The sequence below is a fragment of the Panthera tigris genome, chromosome B4 (genome assembly GCF_018350195.1).
Source record: "Panthera tigris isolate Pti1 chromosome B4, P.tigris_Pti1_mat1.1, whole genome shotgun sequence".
Lineage (NCBI taxonomy): Eukaryota > Metazoa > Chordata > Mammalia > Carnivora > Felidae > Panthera > Panthera tigris.
Window position 1 is genome coordinate 64,140,469 of NC_056666.1, and position 19,244 is coordinate 64,159,712.

The 19,244-nt window shown below is 39.7% G+C and overlaps 1 protein-coding gene across 3 annotated transcripts in view; it reads left to right on the plus strand.

Annotated features, from left to right (window-relative positions):
• Positions 1–19,244, plus strand: part of FGD4 (FYVE, RhoGEF and PH domain containing 4) — a 129,038-nt gene that overhangs the window by 32,365 nt on the left and 77,429 nt on the right. For all 3 annotated transcript variants that reach the window (XM_042992084.1, XM_042992085.1, XM_007090721.3), the window contains exons 3-4: positions 4,930–5,113; positions 10,253–10,763. In XM_042992084.1, the coding sequence (XP_042848018.1) occupies positions 4,930–5,113; positions 10,253–10,763 (695 nt within the window). The remainder of the gene's footprint in view (positions 1–4,929; positions 5,114–10,252; positions 10,764–19,244) is intronic.

Here is a 19,244-nt window from a genome sequence, read left to right on the forward strand (position 1 = left end):
TGTAAAGTACTCAAACCTATTCCATTTGCTCTTAAAGTAAAGCATTCTATGTGTAATGTCCCATTTTTAAAGTATAATATGTTATAAATGTATAATGCATTAATAATAGCCAGCTATATAGGACGCCTAGCTGGTTCAGTTGGTAGAACATATGACACTTGATCTCAGGGTCATGAGTTTGAGCCCATTTTTTTTTTTTAATGTTTATTTATTTTTGAAAGACAGAGCACAAATGGGGAAGGAGCATAGAGAGAAGGAGACACAATATCCGAAGCAGGCATCAGGCTCCGAGCTGTCAGCACAGAGCCCGACGCAGGGCTCGAACCCGCAAACCACAAGATCGTGACCTGAGTTGAAGTCAGACACTTAACCAACTGAGCCACCCAGGCGCCCCTCAAGCCCCATGTTAAGCGTAGGGTTTGCTTTAAAAAAAAAAAAAAAGCCAACTATTGTTTTTCATAGTAAGTAAAATAAGAGTAACCAAATCTTCTGGTAATCCCCAAATTTAAACTATTAATTTGGGGGTTTTTTTCATGTTCAGTAATTATTTTGGATGGTTGGATTTTTTTTAATGTTTACTTATTTTTGAGAGACAGAGTGTGAGCATGGGAGGGGCAGAGAGAGGGAGACACAGAATCCAAAGCAGGCTCCAGGCTCCGAGGTGCCAGCACATAGCCCAACACGAGGCTCGAACTCAAAAGCCACGAGATCATGACCTGAGCCGAAGTGGGATGCTCAACCGACTGAGCCACCCAGGCGCCCCTGGATGGTTGGAAATTTTTAAGTAAATTGTTTTATTGTACTTATGGTCTATAAAATTGGCTGTAATAAGCCCATTTTATTTATAGTCAACTAGATAATGTCAAACTTAGCATGTCCATAACTGGACTGCTGATCTTCCCTCCAAAAATTGCTTTACCTGTTTTGTCCCTTGATGAAAATTCCATCCTTCCAGTGGTTCAGGCTGAAGGTCTCCAGAGTCATCCTTGATTCCTCTCTCTTTCTCTCATACCTCACATTTATTCTTCCAGGAAGTCTACTTTTATTTATTTATTTTTTAAGTTTATTTGAGAGAGAGAGAGCATGAACAAGGGAGGGGCAGAGGTAGAGGGAGAGAGAATCCCAAGCAGGCTCCACACTCAGCACAGAGCCCCACACAGGGCTTGACAACTGTGAGAACATGACCTAAGCCAATGTCAAGAGTCCGAAGCTTAACTGCCTGAGCCACCCAATTGTCCCAGGAAGTCTGCTTTTAAAACATACCTGGAAACCAATGTTCCTCACTGCCTTCTTCTAAGTACTCTTGGCTCTTGGCTGAATTTCCACAGTACTCTCCTGACCCTTCTCCCTGCTTCTACCCTGTTTCTCTGCACTGTCAACATTGCAGCCAGAGTGACACAGTTGGACAGAAGTCCTGTCATGTTATTTATCTTCACAGAAGTCTGTGGCAACTTCTCATTTCACTCAAAGTCACTATTCTTACAGTGTTCCCCAAGATTCTACATTATCATGCCCTCCCTCTGACCTCAGTACCTACTCTTGCCTGTTTGCTGCTTTGTCTTCAGTCACATTGGCTTCCATTATCTCTAGCTTGTTCTCTACTTGATGGCATGCTCTTCCCAAGGTAACTCCCCCAACTTCCAGTCTTCTTCAAATCTGCACCCTTCCAAGAGGCCCCCTTTGAATGCCCTACTTAATACTGCAATCTGCACTTCCTACCATATTCCAGATCCCTTTAATCTTGTTCTGAGCCCTCCCCCTTCTTTCTTAGCTCTCACCACCTTCTCATATATGGTTTACTTATTGGACTTTTTTGTTTCATTTCCTTTGCTCATTGATAATATCAAGTGGATAGAACTTAATACGTATTCAGTAATACTGAATTAATTTAAAAAATTTAAAGCTCTGTATAGATATGTAAGAATTGCTGTAGGATATATATTTTGGAAATGTCAAGTTCTTTTTTTTTTTAATTTTTTTTTTTTATTAACGTTTATTTATTTTTGAGACAGAGAGAGACAGACCATGAACAGGGGAGGGGCAGAGAGAGAGGGAGACACAGAATCTGAAACGGGCTCCAGGCTCTGAGCTGTCAGCACAGAGCCCGACGCGGGGCTCGAACTCACGGACTGTGCGATCATGACCTGAGCTGAAATCAGACGCTTAACCGACTGAGCCACCCAGGCGCCCCTGGAAATGTCAAGTTCTTAATGGTTCTGTAAATTTATACTCCCTCCCAGAATGTGTGAGATTTCATATTGTCTGATTCCCTCACTGACATTTGGTATTGTCAGATTTAAATTTTTTTGTTAACTTGACGGTGCTGAAATAGAATCGTATTTTAAATTTAATTTTCATTTCCCTAATTATTAGCGAGGTTGAACACTGTTTTTCTTACTTTACATCCCTTGGGCTACAGCGGGAAGAAGTAGTAAGTTAAGTTTCAGGATTGAACTGGAGGTGCTGATAGAACACCGAGGAGATGTCCAGAAAGCATTTGGAAGTTGGGTAAAAGAAAGATGAGAAATGATGAGAGAGGAGGTGGGGGAGGGAAAGACAGTCATTTTTACATCAGTTACAGATTTTGACCAAAATACACATTATTTCCCCCTAGGACCGTGTTTCTGATGCGTTAGCCATTCATGCATCATCTTGAGATTTTTGTCATATACCTGTAACATTTGTACTCTTTTATTTAAGATGTGCATATTTACTTTATTTTCCATTTGGGTTGTCTCCCTTTGCTGAGATAGATGCCTCCTCTGTGCTTCTAAAACACCCCAATGCCCACCTTTCCCAACATCGCTAAGCTGTTTCCTCACTAGACGATGAACTCCTTGATAACACTAATTTGTTCCTTCGTGTATTCCACAAATTTGCCAAGCACTGTGCATGCGGTTACTGTGAATATATTTGTGATCAAAATAAACTTGTTTCTTACCCTCACAGAACACCAATCTTGTGAAAGAGAAAGCTTTATATCTCTAATATACTTACTGTTTTATTTCTGGTTGGTGCAATACTGTTTGACTACCTAATCATAATAATTTATTATAAACACTTTGGAGAAAAAGTACACTATCCTCTGAAACAGTTTAAGAGATAGGCATAGTTGAGACAGGAAAATGCCTGATATGTATATATCTCCACAGGAAATTTTTCCTTAAAATTGACAAATGTCACACTTATTTAGGTATGTATCATCTTATTTGAGTTTTCTAAGCATCTAAGAGAGTCTGATATGTAATAAGTAAGTCATGTTCACTGAGTAAACTCTGGATGGATGAGTTACAAGAATTTCATAACAATATTTATATAACCATTTTTACCGGGCTATAAAGAACATATTCACTCCCTTTTTTGAATATTCTAATTAGGAATGTTGAAATTATTTCTGATATTAAAACTGCTTTTTTGGTGGGATCTTGTCCTACTTTGCTATTTTGGTATATATTCTACACAGGAAATTTTTCCTTAAAATTGACAAATGTCACACTTACTTAAGTCCCTTCTTTTTCAATGGATACTATATTTAACCATCCCCACTGAGCAGATCTTGGAAAATAATTCCATTTCCATATAAAAGAAGCATATCATTTTTTTAATCGGGATTTTCTTCTTGCCTCAAAAGGGAATGAGGTGAATTAATTATTCTACCTCTAGTTCATTGTGATATGTTTTTCTTCTTCTTCTCTGAAAGAATTGATAACTGGCATAGAAATGATGACATCTGGGCCAGTGAGCATCAGGCAACTGTCAGCTAGCCGAGTTTATAGAAGAAATGAGATGACTAAAAACCAGGATAACCAGCTGGGGGAAAATGGGGCATGTAATTAGGAGACATGATTCTCCTCCCTTCTTCTGGAAGTTAGAAGGGTTTAAAAAAAGAAAAAAGATGATTTTATTTAATTTGTTAGAACCAGTTATAGAAAAATACATACATGTTCTATAATCCTTTGCCCAGAATGTTAATCTAAGAGGCAAAGTATATTGATTTTCAAAACTGAAGTAATTCCTATACTGGTAAAGCACTTACGGCATATTATATTTTCTCATCTACAGAATTCCTCATCTGTTAAGAGAAATTCTGTGGATTTTAGGATTTCAGGAAATGATCTGTTAACTGAGGGAAGGGCTTAGTAGTAAGCAACGAATCTGTTAATACAAGGCAACAATTAACATAGCAGACAATACTAGTAGAACTCCTATCACCCCTTTTGCTGGATGTGTGATGAGGAGCAGTGCTGGAGGAGGAAGGAGCTAGAGTCTGGGTACCAGTCATGGAATCAGATCAGCCTTATTCCTCCAGGCCAATCACTTAACCACTCTGAGCCTTCATAGACATAAGAGGTGAATAACGCTACCTACCTCAAAGGACTGTGATGCAAAAGATTTCCTCTAAGATCAAATGAGATAAGGAGTTTTTGTTAAATGGGAAGATGCTACAGTAATTAGTGTTGTTTGATGTTGTTTTGTTGGCTTTTATGTCTAATTTACTAGCTTTGGATTCTGGTATATTACTTAACACTCTGTTGTTAGAAAATCTGTTTTGTAGCAAGCAGTGTATCCCTGGGAATTAGTTTCAAACTTAGTACTTTCTTTTCTCTGTTTAGATAAATAACTGCTGTGTTATCTCTAATAAGCTTGGGAAGGTCATAGAAATATATAGATCCTTAGATGTTTAATAAGGCCATATTTAAAATGACCTAAAATTAAAAGAACCGCTTGATTCTTGGAGATGGGATTTCCACAGGACACAGCGAATGTCTAAGATAGATGGAAGTCTGTTGATTAAGATTCAATACAGGCTTGACAGACCCCTTTACAGAAGCTTGATAATGCTGAAGATTTTTGCATGAGATATGAAATATGTTTGTTGTGGAACACATCTTAGTGAAATATTCAATTGTTTTCATTTTTTGTCGACAGTGCCTCCAAAGCCATTACATCTGCAGAATCCACCTTCGTCTAATATACACCAAACTCCCAGGCATAAAGCTTTATCTAGTGCAAAACCAAGGATGGAGGAAGTTAAACCTGCCTCTGCTTCTTGTGTCTCAAAAGAAAAACCCAGCAAGGTATCTGATCTCATCAGTCGCTTTGAAGGAGGCAGGTAAGAGCTAGTATACAATGGGAAAAGGACGTGGGGAGAGAAAAGCTGTTTGTTTCATTTTAAGATGATAGAGTAATAGATTCTGTAATTCAAAAGTATTTTATTCTACTAGGTTTGGTAGGCTTTTGGAAAGAGTAAATTTTAAAAATATTTAAACTTGCCCTAATATGAATTACCATTTTCTGTATATGACTGGTGTGTAGCACTCTGTGCCAGAAGCTTTTTTATCATGCTGTGTGCTGTATAGATCAATAGATACACTCTCTCATTTCCTTTGTATCTGCCTGTGTCACTCTGGGTTACTCCATTGCATCCTTCTGTTTGTGGCTAGATGTCTGGGTTGGAAGAGCAGGAGGTTGCCTCTATCTCTTTGTTTCTCACTTTGTATGTTTGTGCATGTAGTTTTTGCCGGCCTGTGCCATCTCTGTGGCCTTCTTTCTGACCCACTTTATTTAACAGGAGTCTTCAGTACCCATTCAGTCCCTAGTCCCCTCTCTTCCCTCCTTTGTAAGGAAGAGATATTGCCAGCAGCAAAATGCATGCTCAGTTTTGCATTTATTAGATACAATTTTGTATTCTTTAGTCCTAAGGTTTCAAAAAAAAGTAGGTGAAAAGTGTATTTCTCACTTAAAGATAAAAATAAACTCATATATGACCTCAGTTGCTTTTTCTTGGAATGCCCATCACTGATGTAAGTAGAAGTTTTTAAAAAAAAAATTTGTCAGAAGGATTTTAATTTTATCTGTCACCAAAAGTCTGTATTTAATTAAGCAACATATATAGCCTCCCTTTCATCCTTGAAGCTAAATGTTTCCATTTATTCTGGTGTAATACTTGGGAATGGTTTCCCACTGGGTGATTTCATGATTTATTTGCAGGATGTATTGTTATTTATATAGTGGATCATAGCTTGGAAATACTTCAAAAATCTTCTGAAAATTGTGACCAAGTGCAAAACTACAATGTCCCTCATTTAAAATGCTGGGGTGCCTGGGTGGTTCACTCGGTTAAGTGTCTGACTTGGGCTCAGGTCATGATCTTGTGGTTCGTGGATTTGAGCCCCATGTCGGGCTCTGTGCTTAACAACTCAGAGCCTGGAGGGTGATTTGGATTCTGTGTCTCCCTCTCTCTCTGCCCCTCCACCAATTTGTGCTCTCACTCTCTCTCTCTCTCTCTCAAAACGAATAAACATTTAAAATAAAATGAGACTATAGTAACAAGTTCTTGACAAGGAGTCCAGAAGCTTGTCTTCATTTTTCATTCCCAATCAATTGTGGGCACTTGAGTCATAAACACTAAAACTTCAACATCTTTCCCTCTGAAGTAGGAATTTTAATACCTTTGCTACCTTAAATTATAGTAATCTTTACTAGAATGATTTAGGAAAGAACAGTTAAATTTTTTTTTTCTCAGGGCAAGTTGATTCAGTAGCACAGAGAATGACCCTTAACGTGTGCAGATTCCCAGGGCCAAATCCAGTGACTGCATAATATCAGGAAATATCAGGAAGGCCTGGAGCCGGGACCCCTGTCTGTAGTGCATACCTGGTCTGGGGGTGGCTTTAGAAAGCCCATGGGGCACCTGGGTGGCTCAGTCGGTTGAGCGTCCAACTTCAGCTCAGGTCATGATCTCGCTCGCGGTCGGTGAGTTCGAACCCCACGTTGGGCTCTGTGCTGACAGCTCGGAGCCTGGAGCCTGCTTTGGATTCTGTGTCTCCCTCTCTCTCTGCCCTCCCCCGCTCATGCTCTGTCTTTCTCTCTCTCAAAAATAAATAAACATTAAATAAAAAGATTAAAAAAAAAAAGAAAAGAAAAGAAAGAAAGCCCTGAGTGGGTCAGTATTAACAGGTTGAGCCTTCTGATTCTCACCATTTTGGTAACCCAACTGTTTGCATTCCTGCCCATACACAAAATGGACGTAGTTTTTCCACCTGTTAATACCAGTTTTCTTTGACTCTTTCAAACCTCACAGATTCAAAGTCATTTTTTGATGCAAAGTTTGAAGGTTGTATCTAAAGAGAGATGTTGTGGCTTAGGACATTTTAAGCAAACTGGCTTTAAGTGTAGATAGAATGTAACGTGAGCATTTTGGCAAATCTGGTGAAGGGGTGTTACTTGTAGCAGAGTCTGCTGCCAGTTTTAAAAAACGATTGTCTGTTCTTAGTGAGGTATTACTAGTAGGAACTGGCCCTAAAAGTGTGTGAATGGGTTAGCATTGCATTGAGTCTACAGGACTTGAATGGAAGTTGTATTTCCTGTTGAGTGATGTCCATGCGCCTACAGTGTGTGCAGCTCTCAGGTTTCACCCCAGTTATTACAACTCAGACTAGCATTTTGTGGAATAGAGATTCATCAGGCCAAGTTACCACAGTAAACTGACAGGAAGAGTGGGATCATAGACCACCAACTATTAGACCACCCTATTAAGACTTTACCTAGGAATCAGAATTTTGCTCTGCAGTAATGCAGGTAACACTATTAAGATGAATGATTTGGAGGATGTCGTTGGAGCATGTAAATTTTATTTACTTATTTATGTATTTATGTATGTATTATTAGGTTTTTTGGTTTTTTGGGGTATAAGACAAACTGGTATTTTTAACCTATGAAAGATTTCAGGATTATAGAAAGAAATAACATCTTCCGTGAAACTGAACACTGGTTTTCCTAAGGCACTTCAAGGCCAACTGTTTTTCCGCACGGTCTGGTGTCCACAAACCAGCAGGAATATATGTATTGGCTCAACCACTGCTTTTACTTACCTCTCCCCACCTTATCCCTATCCCACCTCTACCTGCATATCCCCTGCATGTTACTTATTACAGGAAGTTCTTATCTTTCACGCCTAACTATTCTTTCCAAAAATCCCAAGCAAGTCTAAAGTTTGGTTCAGAGGAACTGCTGAAGATTTTTCTATTGGGTTTCTGGACACTGATGTGGGCAGGAAAAGGAAGACCCTACCATTCAAATGTCCAAAGACTGCTTGAGAAATTGTCTAGGCTAAGGGTATACTCTCCCAGAAGGCAAATATTAATGGTGGAGTATGTGATATTTATTTATATTGACAACGACCAACTTTATATATGTGACATTTTCCCCTGCCAGATTTTTCCTTCCCTTCCTGTGATGCTGAGCTTACCTTGTCTTTTTTTCCTCCCTCATTACCTTATTGCTGTCTGTTGTTCTCTGTTCCATTCTCCAGTCCAGATCAGCAGTGTCCAGGAGGAGTAGAATGAAGGGAGAAGGAAATGCACATCTCAGCACTGTCCGTGAACCGTGTTGCTGTGTCCTCTACCCTGTAACATCAGTCTGCTCTGGGGAAGAGGCCACCTCTGGACTTTATTCCCACATTTTGTATGCAGCCTGATCCCTTGCTTCTCACTCCATCTTTCATGTTCTAGTGTGTTACAATGTGGGGTTAAGACCATGGAATTTAGAGTCAGTCTTTACGGTTTGGACTCTAGCTTTATCATTTCTTAGCCATGTGATGCCACCACGTTATGTAAGTGTCCAAGCTTCAATTTCCCTATTTTGGGGTCCTGTTTTCAATTATTATGAGTAGAAACAAATAATGTAAAGAATACCGTGTACTTTCCAGCACTTAATAAATGTTAGCCACTGGGCGTGCCTGGGTGCCTCAGTTAGTTGGGCGTCCGACTTTGGCTCAGGTCATGATCTCGCTGTCCAGAGTTCTAGCCCCACATCAAGCTCTGTGCTGACAGCTCGGAGCCGAGAGCCTGGAGCCTGCTTCAGATTCTGTGTCTCCCTCTATCTGTCTGCCCTTCCCCCTCTCATGCCCTGTCTCTGTCTCTCTGTCTCTGTCTCTGTCTCTGTCTCTCTCTCTCTCAAAAATAAATAAACATTAAAAAAAACTTTAAAATAAATGTTAGCTGCTGTTATGAATTACTGCCATGATCACCATCACAATCACAGTTACTCATTGCTGATTACTGAGCACTTTCCTATTTCCAGCACTGTGCTAAGCGGTGGGGGTAAAACAGAGAGAACATGATAGGCATGTTCCGCGCCCTCACAGACTACTAGTCTGTACTCATTTTTGTCTCCTTATTAGGTCATAGGAATCTCTCCAAGACTGCAGCCCAGAGATTTATGTTTTTCCTCCCTGGAATCCTAGATTAAAATGTTATGCAAATATTTCTATAGGGACATTGTAATATATTGGTGGTTAGGTTCCATTGTATACTATTAAGAGTTATATATAATATCAAGTAATAACAAGGGCTTTAAGGAAGACTAAAATGAGATGTGTAGTTGGTGGTAGAGTGTGCTATAATAGAATAATCCAGGAGGTGATGTCTGAGCAGAATCCTGAATGAGGGGAAGGAGTCAGCCTTCCCATACCTAAGACATACCAATGTCTTAGGGAAGTTGTCTGGGCAAAGAGAACAACAGCTGCAGAGATCCTTAGATGCACACATTGGCTTGTTGGGAATGTGGGAGTAGCAAGGAGGCAGGAGGGGCAGGAGCACGGCAAGGGAAAAGAATGGAAATGAACAAGGCTGGGGCTAGCAGGGGCTTGTGTGTACACAATCCTGAGCCATTGTCAGAATGCTAGGCTACCTGTAAGTGTACAGGGTGCCCTCAGAGAGTTCGACCTCCGTGGTTGACCTAGAGAGATGGATTCCAAGGGGTGGAGAGTGGAAGCAGAGAGATAAGTTAGGTTATGGCAGAGCAGGTGACAAAGTTTCTGAGAATATGTGTTCCGCTTTCCAAACAAAAGTAACCTTTGGTTTCCAACCTGTTGATAAACTGAGGGGCTGACTATACTTGTTTTTAAAATGTTATGAAAGTAAAATCTTGGAAAAAGATGGCTTTATTAACTATAAATGTTTCTCACATCTCTGTCCTTACAAATGAGCCATACTGATAAACAGCCTAAGGAAATGTTCCAGACCCTGTAGCTAATGCTCAGTCTTATCATCTTTATTGAAATGTTTATTTAAGGGTGTATAGTATCCCAAGAGACTGAGAACTATACCCACCTATTCTAATCCACATTTCTAAAACCGTCAGAGGAAAGTCTTCACTTATACCTCCTTTCAGCTGGAATAAGCTGGTCTGTCTTATAGAACTTTCCCATGCCAGTGTTTTCACCCTTCTTTTGTATTTTATCTTCTAGCACATTATCAAATTACAGTGATTTGAAGAAAGATTCTGCTGTGCACCTGAATGCTCCTAGGACACCAGGAAGGCATAAATTGACAACCACCCCTCAGCAAAAGCTCCTCTCCCAGCATCCACCACAGAAGCAGGGAAATGACACAGATCCAACTCAGGGTGTACAGACTGGTGTGGCTAATGGTGTGATGGCAGCACAAAACCAGATGGAGTGTGAGGAGGATAAAGCGGCCACTCTTAGCCCAGATACTCCTATTCAAACTTCAGAACCCTTGCTTGCTATGAACTTAGTGAATGGAGAAGGAAAGGAGAAAACTACCACAGAACCCGCATCACCCACGGCAAATGACTATGATGGAAACGCGTCGGATAGTAGCTGCAGGACCTCCACTGTCAGCCAAGTGCTCCCCCTAGAAGAAGGAAGGGCAGATGCGGAAGCAAACGTGCAAGAGCGGGAAGATGGAGAAAGCCCTCTGGAACAGGAACAGCTGGACCAGCACCAGGAGATGAAGGTAAAGCGGGAGACTGGCTCAGAAGTAGGAGGAAGCACCACCTGTTCCACTACTGTCTTAAAACTCTACTTAATAGCACTCGTGAAAGCAATGAGTCAGATCACCCACACTACCAGTTAAAAGTTTTAAGCTCTAGCTGCTAATGGATGTTTCCTCTACTCTATGAGAAAATACTTCACTTTTTCTTGTGTAGTTTCTGTTGATCTTTCTCTTGTGATTTCAAGAGTCAGAACGTTCTGAAGACTTTAATGTAGGAAAACCACAAGCTTATTGTTTTTACTTGCATAGGAAGAAAATGTTCTTTGTTGCTCTAGATGTTAGGGACACATCCCTAGTATATTTACGGGATAAGCAAGAAGAAATTGTATACTCTTTGCTTTTCAGACATTTCTAATCTAGACCTGGAAGAGTAACTTGAACCAGCAAATGTTTCAAGTAAGGACAGAAATATGGAGGGGGCGGGGTACCCGGGTGGCTCAGGCAGTTAAGCATCCAATTCTTGATTTTGGCTTGGGTCATGATCTCACAGTTGGAGAGTTCAAGCCCAACATCAGGCCCTGTGCTGACAGTGTGGAGCCTGCTTGGGACTCTTTCTCTGCCCCTCCCCCACCCAAGCACGCACACATGCTCTCTCTGCGTCTCTCAAATAATAAAAAAAACAAAAATTTTTAAAAAGGATGCAAATATGGAATTATTCACAAATTATTCCGCAGATTATAACCATAACTCTTTCCAGGCTTCTAATTTAAAAATTTTTTCTAACTAGTATGGTTTTAAAACAATTGACTTAATCTTGGATTTAAAGATGATCTCTTTAAAGATCATCTTAGTTCAGCAATTCATTTATAGAAGTAGAAACAGTTCTAGAAATCACTTCCAGAAAGTTGATGTGATTCTCTGGGGTCACAACAATAGCCTGGACCTCTTGGTGTTCTGACTCACAGGCCAGTACTGTGTCCCTGATGCAAGAAATCACAAACTTAAGTGCCTGAATGCAGGAAATGTCAATGAATACGGCATCCATGAGTAATGTACTAGAGAGAGGTGAGGCTGTGGCAAAATGGAAGTTCACATCCTTTCTAAAGAGGGCTGCAGTTCATTGAACTGCTTGAATGGCATTTCTGCCTGTGTGCAAAATCTAAGCTCACAAGGAGCTGATTTGCTGGTGAGATACGTTCATAATTTACTTGTGCTATAGCAGAAGCTTTGATACAATTCTTATAACAAGACCATTGCATTTGTATTCTTTATTCATGTCAATATAGTGCTTTGAAGAGATTAATAAATATGGCCTTTACACAGTACTTGGAATTTCTTGGGTCAAAGGTGCACTATAAGCATCATCATACAGTTCCCTAGAATAGAAAGTTTGTTTTTGTCTCCAAGGACAAAAAAAGTTCCCATTGCTCAGTCTCTTTTTGATTATAAATAACAATCTGTGTGGGAGAGTTGAGAATTGAAAATTTGACAATTATAGGAAAATCTGTAAATGACAAATCCAAGTCCTAAATCTAATATTTAGGATTTTTTAAAGTTTATTAATTTTAGGACACCTGGGTGTCTCAGGTTAAGTGTCCAACTTGAGCTCAGGTCATGATCTCACGGTCCATGGGTTCGGGCCCTGCATCCAGCTCTCTGCTGACAGCTCGGAGCCTGGAACCTGTTTCAGATTCTGTATCTCCCTCTCTCTGCCCCACCTCTGCCCGCATGTGCTCTTGTGTGCTCTCTCTCAAAAATAAACATTAAAAAAAAAAAAATTTTTTTTTTAATGTTTATTTATTTTTGAGAGAGAGAGAGAGAGAGAGTGCATGCGCAAGCAGGGAAAGAGGTAGAGAGAGGGAGAGAGAATCCCAAGCAGATTCCACACTGTCAGCACAGAGCCCAACATGGGACTTGAACCCATGAAATGCGAGATCATGACCCGAGCTGAAATCCAGAGCTGGACACTCACCTGACTGAGCCACCCAGGTGCCCCTCTGTTTAGCATTGTTTATGGTGCTGTGCCTTAAGTGGCATTAACATTAGGCAGAAATTCAAAAGGACTGACTGATAGTAAAATATCAGAGTAAAAAGTGATTGATTGATGTTTTTAGAACTTTAACTAAAATGAAATCCACAGTATGGTATAGTTTTCACCAACCCTGAAAAAGATCCCAAATAGGCAAAAAGCCAGTGGCTTATTTTCTTCCAGTTAGTGAATTAATTTTAAATGCTGACTCTCAAGCAGGGAAAGTTTAAATAAGGAAGTGGGTGGGAGAAAAGTGAGTCATACTTGGTAACATTATCTGAAACAATAAAGAAACAGGACATTGCAAAATGAATCTCTTCACTACATCTTGATGTGGTCATAGATTTTAGTGTCTCTGTGCTTGAACCATGGTGAACAGAAGAGAAGGGTAGAATCGAGAACTCAAGACTCCTCATTTGTCCTTTTATAGTTGGAATGATGCCACCAGCAAGCATTTATAAAACAGTAAGAACTATTCTTATTAATATTTTGATTGGTAATGCCTGTGGTTGCTGGGTACTACTTTTTTTTTTCCTGTTCTATATTATTATCTGTACGTTCTCATCGATGAGTCTTATTTGGTTTGGGAAAGAATTAATAGGGCTTTCTTATTAAACTAGCAGAACGCAATAGTACAGCTGGCCTTTCTCCTAAGTGGGAATGTAAATAGTAGATGGCACATGCTATGTGTGGGAAGAAAAATGACATCTTCTCTGCAGAGCTATTGCTACAAACACTACATGTGTCTCTCATCTAAAGGGGAGCATTAAGATTTAATATATATGTGGTGATAATATGTTCTCCTTTGCTGCTCTGGTGTCTGTTATATTGCATTGGTTCAAATATGCAAACATAAATATTAGTAATGTTAAGGTGGTAAATTTTATGTTATATATATTTTGCCACAGTTAAAAACAAACAAAAAGAAATGTTTAAAAAAAAAATAGTATATAGTGGAACCATTGGAACCAGGAAATCTTGATGCTTCTTCTGACTTGTCCACTAACTAGTGATACGACCTCAAAAAAATCAATTAAATTATTTGTGCCTTTAGTTAAAGGATATAAACTGGATGTGATCTTAAGGCCCTTTTCAGTGATAATGTAATAATAATTCTATGCTGTTTTTAATAGGTATATTTCTTTGTTAGTATAGCCATCCCCCCCATATTGTCAGCTGCTTCTTGAACTGTCTGGTGTTTTGAACGTCTAAGATACTATGGAATACTTTGAATTTCACTCTGCAGACAACTGAAAAAAATTACTCCAGTCTCTATATAATTCGATGTAGAGACTTAAATCAGAAGTCTTAAATAAGTTTCATTAGAACCAGTATTAATTATTTTTAATGTTTATTATTTACTTTTGAAGGAGAGAGAGAGAGAGGCAGAGTGCGAGCCGGGGAGGGGCAGAGTGAGGGGGAGACCCAGAATCTGAAGCAGGCTCCAGGCTCTGAGCTGTCAGCACAGAGCCCGAAGTGGGTCTTGAACCCACAAACTGTGAGATCATGACCTGAGCTGAAGTCGGTCACCTAACCCACAGAGCCACCTAGGCGCCCATAACCAGTATTAAATTTAATGAGTATTTCTTAAATGCCCACCAAGAATGAGAGCAGGAGGGATTGGGGGATGGAGGGGTAGGAGCAGAATAGAATCACAAAGATAGTTCAGGAAAGTAGATACACATTAAACTAGATCTCTTTTTTTAATTTTTTAATGTTTATTTTTGAGACACAGTGAGAACGAATGAATGAGTGGGGGAAGGGCGGAGAGAGAGAGGGAGACACAGAGTCTGAAGGAGGCTCCAGGCTCTGAGCTGTCAGCACAGAGCCCAACATGGGGCTTGAACTCACGAACTGTGAGATAATGACATGAGCCGAAGTTGGACACTTAACCGACTGAGCCACCCAGGTGTCCCCACATTAAATTAGTTCTTGAACAGGCATTATTAATAGTAAAAACTGATTTGAAAATTGTCTCAGCTTGTGTAACTTTCACTGATATCTAATGTATTGTGATCAAGAATCACTTCAGTGGTGAATATAGAATACTGTTACATTTACCATATAAAAGATAATACCTACCTCATTGAAACTCTTGTCCCTACCATATTTGAGCAACGCTACACTTTTCCAATATTTAAACTTTTGCAGCATCAGTGATCTAAAATATAGCCAGACACCTCAAAGTAGGCAAATTGTTGTTTTTTTTAAACCTCTGAACTAAAGGAAAATTGTGAGTACTTTGTGACACCTTTAGCTCTTACCCACAAGGTGTTATCAGTGTCTTTAAATTAAAGTTAGATATGTATAACATGAGATTAAAAAACTGAAATCTACTAAAGGGGATATGTTATAAGGAAACCTTAAAATCTGTACATGACAGGGAAGGTAGGGGCAGAAGAATATCATGTGTGCCTGTGCAGGCATGCCTACCTGAGGGCACAGTGGGCAGGGTGTGGACAGTATTATAATAGTATTTGGCATGATGAATTTGGGTTATCAAAAATAGCTTGAACTATATTAAGAGGCTCAGGTAAATGGGTCAATCAGTACATTTTAGAATGAATTTCGTTTGAAAATGGTTATTTTTTTTTCCCTCAGATCTGTGTGCTTCGGTGGGTAAGCTTCATTTGAAATGCACTAATGTGGAATGCAGTCATTGATTATGCCACATAATAAACACCTCTCTTTATAGTTTTCATGAGCCTGTTAGTATCCAAGATGTACTTTAACAGGTTGTATTCATAGATCTTTCTGAGATTTATTCAGTGTTTCCTTCCTCTATATTTCATATTGTAGACCAAATATAAACACATAGATGTGACCTTTTAAAGACTAAAGTTGATAGAAATTACATACCTGTTGGCAGCATAAACTCAAAGAAGCAATGTATTTAAATTTAGTAATAGCTTTATCAAGAATATTACAGAAACATTTTAAGTTAATCATTCATTTCATGAAAAATGAAAGAAATTGTATAAAAAGTGAGGAATTAATGAAGATAGAGATTTGGTAGAACTGATGGAGATTTGATAGAGATTTATAGAAACATTTTTGTTTAAAAATTTAAATTTTCTTTCTAGTTTTTTTTTAATTACTATTTTACTTATATTTTAACATAATCTTTGAGAGTTTATAACCTTTGAACATACTCAAATAAAAATTAAGAAGACAGGGGCACTTGGGTGGCTTAGTTGGTTGAGCATCCAACCCAACTCTTGATTTCTGCTCAGGTCATGATCCCAAGGTTGTGGGATCGAGCCCCAAGTTGAACTCCATGCTGAGCGTGGAGCCTGCTTAAGATTCTCTCTCTCTCCCCCCTTGTCTCTGTCTCTCTCTCTCTGTTTCTCCCTTTCTCCATCTGCCCCTCACACAAGAAATTAAGATAATCATCTCTTAAGGAAAAGAATGACAGAGAATCAAATTCAGAAGTATTGCAAGTAGAATGTCAATGCTGTAATCCAAGTTAAGTCACTTTTCCTTTTTCTCCTTTAATTTCACTTAATTGTAACTCTTAACACTGTTGATTTTGCAGGATGTAATGTGAGGTATCAGAGTTTTCTGGCAGTTAAAACATAATGTTTACCTTGGCTGTCACTTTCTTGTGGTGGGCTATAAGTCCTTTTTCTGTAAGGCTTTGAATTTCTTTTTTTTTTTCACTTTTTAAAAAAGTAAAGGTTGGGGGCGACAACTGTTGAGATCATCTTAGACCTGAAGACAAATAGTAAGTTACTCTTAGCTATTTCTTCCCTTGCCAGGTCAGCTTTCATTCCAAGAATATGAAAGACAGCAGAAGCAAAGGAATTATCCAGCTTCACTAATCAGTCTTTGTTGTTGCTAGTATTACAGTGAAAGTTCTCACTGAAGTTGTTGGAGTTTTAAAACAATGTGTAGAATAACAGAAAAGGTGTCCCACTAACCATATGGATAGTCCATATGAGGATCGCTTTTCTTATTCACTTAGAACTGAATGGTGAATTTGGAAAGTTCTTTATTTTGTGGCGACTCCATTTAGTCTATTGGAAAGGTATAAGAAAGCGAGGTGAGAAAAAATGAACCTCAGAGAGCCTGTATCTGAAAAAAACACCTGTTCCATTTGCAAACTCATTGTGCCAGGCTTACTGTCCTAAGTGCCAGAAACACCTAGGATGTGAAGAGTACACGTCCTGCCTTCAAAGCCTTGGTCTACCCAGGGGAGAGAGATAAGAGAAAAATCACCATGATATGGTGCAATAAACACATACTTCAAAAACACAGACGAGGAATGACCTGAGCCTGGGGAAGGGCTGATTGAGGGGCAGGCTCCTGAGAAGCAGTTGAATTTAGCTTGAAGAAAAGTAGGAGAGGTTGCTGGTTGGTTCAGAATAGATGGGAATGGGGTTAGGCAGGGAGGAGTGGCTCTATCTAGGCAGAGGCAGAGTATAGGAAACAAGCAGTGGCAAGTGGATAGATGTCATATTTGTGGGTACTCCTGGCCTCATAATACGAGGCCAGAGGGCCAAAGAATTGAGTGTGAGAATAGGATAGGCTTAAAAAGAAAATGTAAGCTAGGGACAAATTGCAGGCAGTTTGTATGCCTAACCTGTATCTTTTCTCCCCTGAAAACAATGAACAATCCTCATAGATAATAAAGAAAATGCAGCAAAGCATACAGAATACAAATCACTCATAGTTCTACTACCCAGAGAGAGCTGCTTTGATATTTAACATTCCAACTTATTTTTTTCTGAGCTCATTTTTGGGAGAAAACAATTTCAGTAGCCTAATGTATGGTCATTCTGCATCCTGTTTTGTAGGATTAAACATAGGTGCTTTCCTGTGTTATTTCAAATTTTCCATAAGCCAAATACTGTGTGGCCTCAGAGGCATTTAATTAAAGCATGGAAGTGACATGATTATACATCTGTGGGTTTTAGAAAAAATGAGTCAGATAAAAGGAAAACAGATGGAGCAGAGTTTGCAAGCAACTACAATAATCCAGGTGTGAGAGGATGAGGTCCTGGACAGATGCAGCAGAAGGTTAGGACAAGGAAGAGAGGTTTCTAAGGACCTTCTGATGGAGGTAGGGAATGAGTCATGTTCAACTCCTAGCTTGGGTGAAGTGGCCATTGGTGTATCACCTACTGAACTACAAGAGAATAGAAGGAGTGGCATATTTGGAGGAAAAAAAAATAGGTTTAGACATACGGAAGTTGAAAGATGTGTGGATTGTCCTCATGAAGATGTCTAAGACAAAAATGGAATACTCTGGAGGCGCCTGGGTGGCTCAGCTGGTTAAGAGTCTGACTTTGGCTCAGGTCATGATCTCATGGTTCATAAGTTTGAGCCCCCCTTGTTTGGAATTTGCGCTCTCTCTCCCTCTCTCTCTGCTCCTCCCCCAATCAAATAAAACTCAAAAAATGAATACTCTGGAAGTTTTATGGTGTATTGATTAAGGATAAAGACATTAGAATTAAAAGAGATGACTTCAAACCCAATCTTCGTCACATACCAGCTAGGTGACCTCGGACATGGTATTTTAACATAATTTGCTAGGCCTTAGTTTCCTAACATGTTAATAATTGAGGTGGAAGACAGGAAGGAAAGCAATTGTGTTTGGAATGATGGGAAGGAGTAGACTTGCTAATTAGGTTAGTTTTGTACTACTGAGTTTATGACACCTGCAGGACATCCATTTGCAGCTATTAATTAGCAAGTGGAAATGTGGGTCTGGAGCTCAGGAAAGAGGGTAAGAATGTAAGAGGATGTACATAAGGGTGTGATTAATACTGCCAAAATAGAATGTGCAGGAACAGGAAGAAGGGCAAAGACTGAGCCCTGGAGAGCACAAACAGAATCAAAAGGGGAACATAGCTGTGTGAGAGGAAAAAGAAAAGAGAGCAATGTTATGAGAATCACAGGGTTTGGGGGAGGGGGACATAGGATTATTGGTGAGCTTATGAGGATTGGACATCATAGCTAACTAGCTCAGAGAACCTGGGTAATCAAATTAAACAGACTACGTTTATATTGCACATACACTATGTGCAAGGCACTGCAGAAAATAAAAGAGGAAACAGCTGCAACAGAGGATTGAGATAAATGATCATTACATAAGATATCTTGAGGTAAGGGAAAAAGGGAACTCAAAGATTAAATCAAGATTCAGAGCAAGGCTAAGAGGATGAATTCCCCGTTAGCATAAATTGAGAAGTCAGGGAGTCTGGAACTCAGTGAGAGAGGTACAGCCTCAAGGGGTGGGGCTTGGAGCTTGAGGACAGTGGAGAAAGCTCTTGTGGTGACTTGTGACTAAGATTCTGAGGGCCAAGGTCAAGGGTAGTGGGCACAATCAGCAGTCTCCCCAGCGTTGCTGAGTGACATGGAACTCAACAAAGAGAAGATGGAACTGACAGTGGGAGTGAGCCATGGTCTGCGAGTCAGCAGTGCTAAGAGAACAAGAAGGTAACAGTCAGTGGTGGGGCTTAACAGAATGT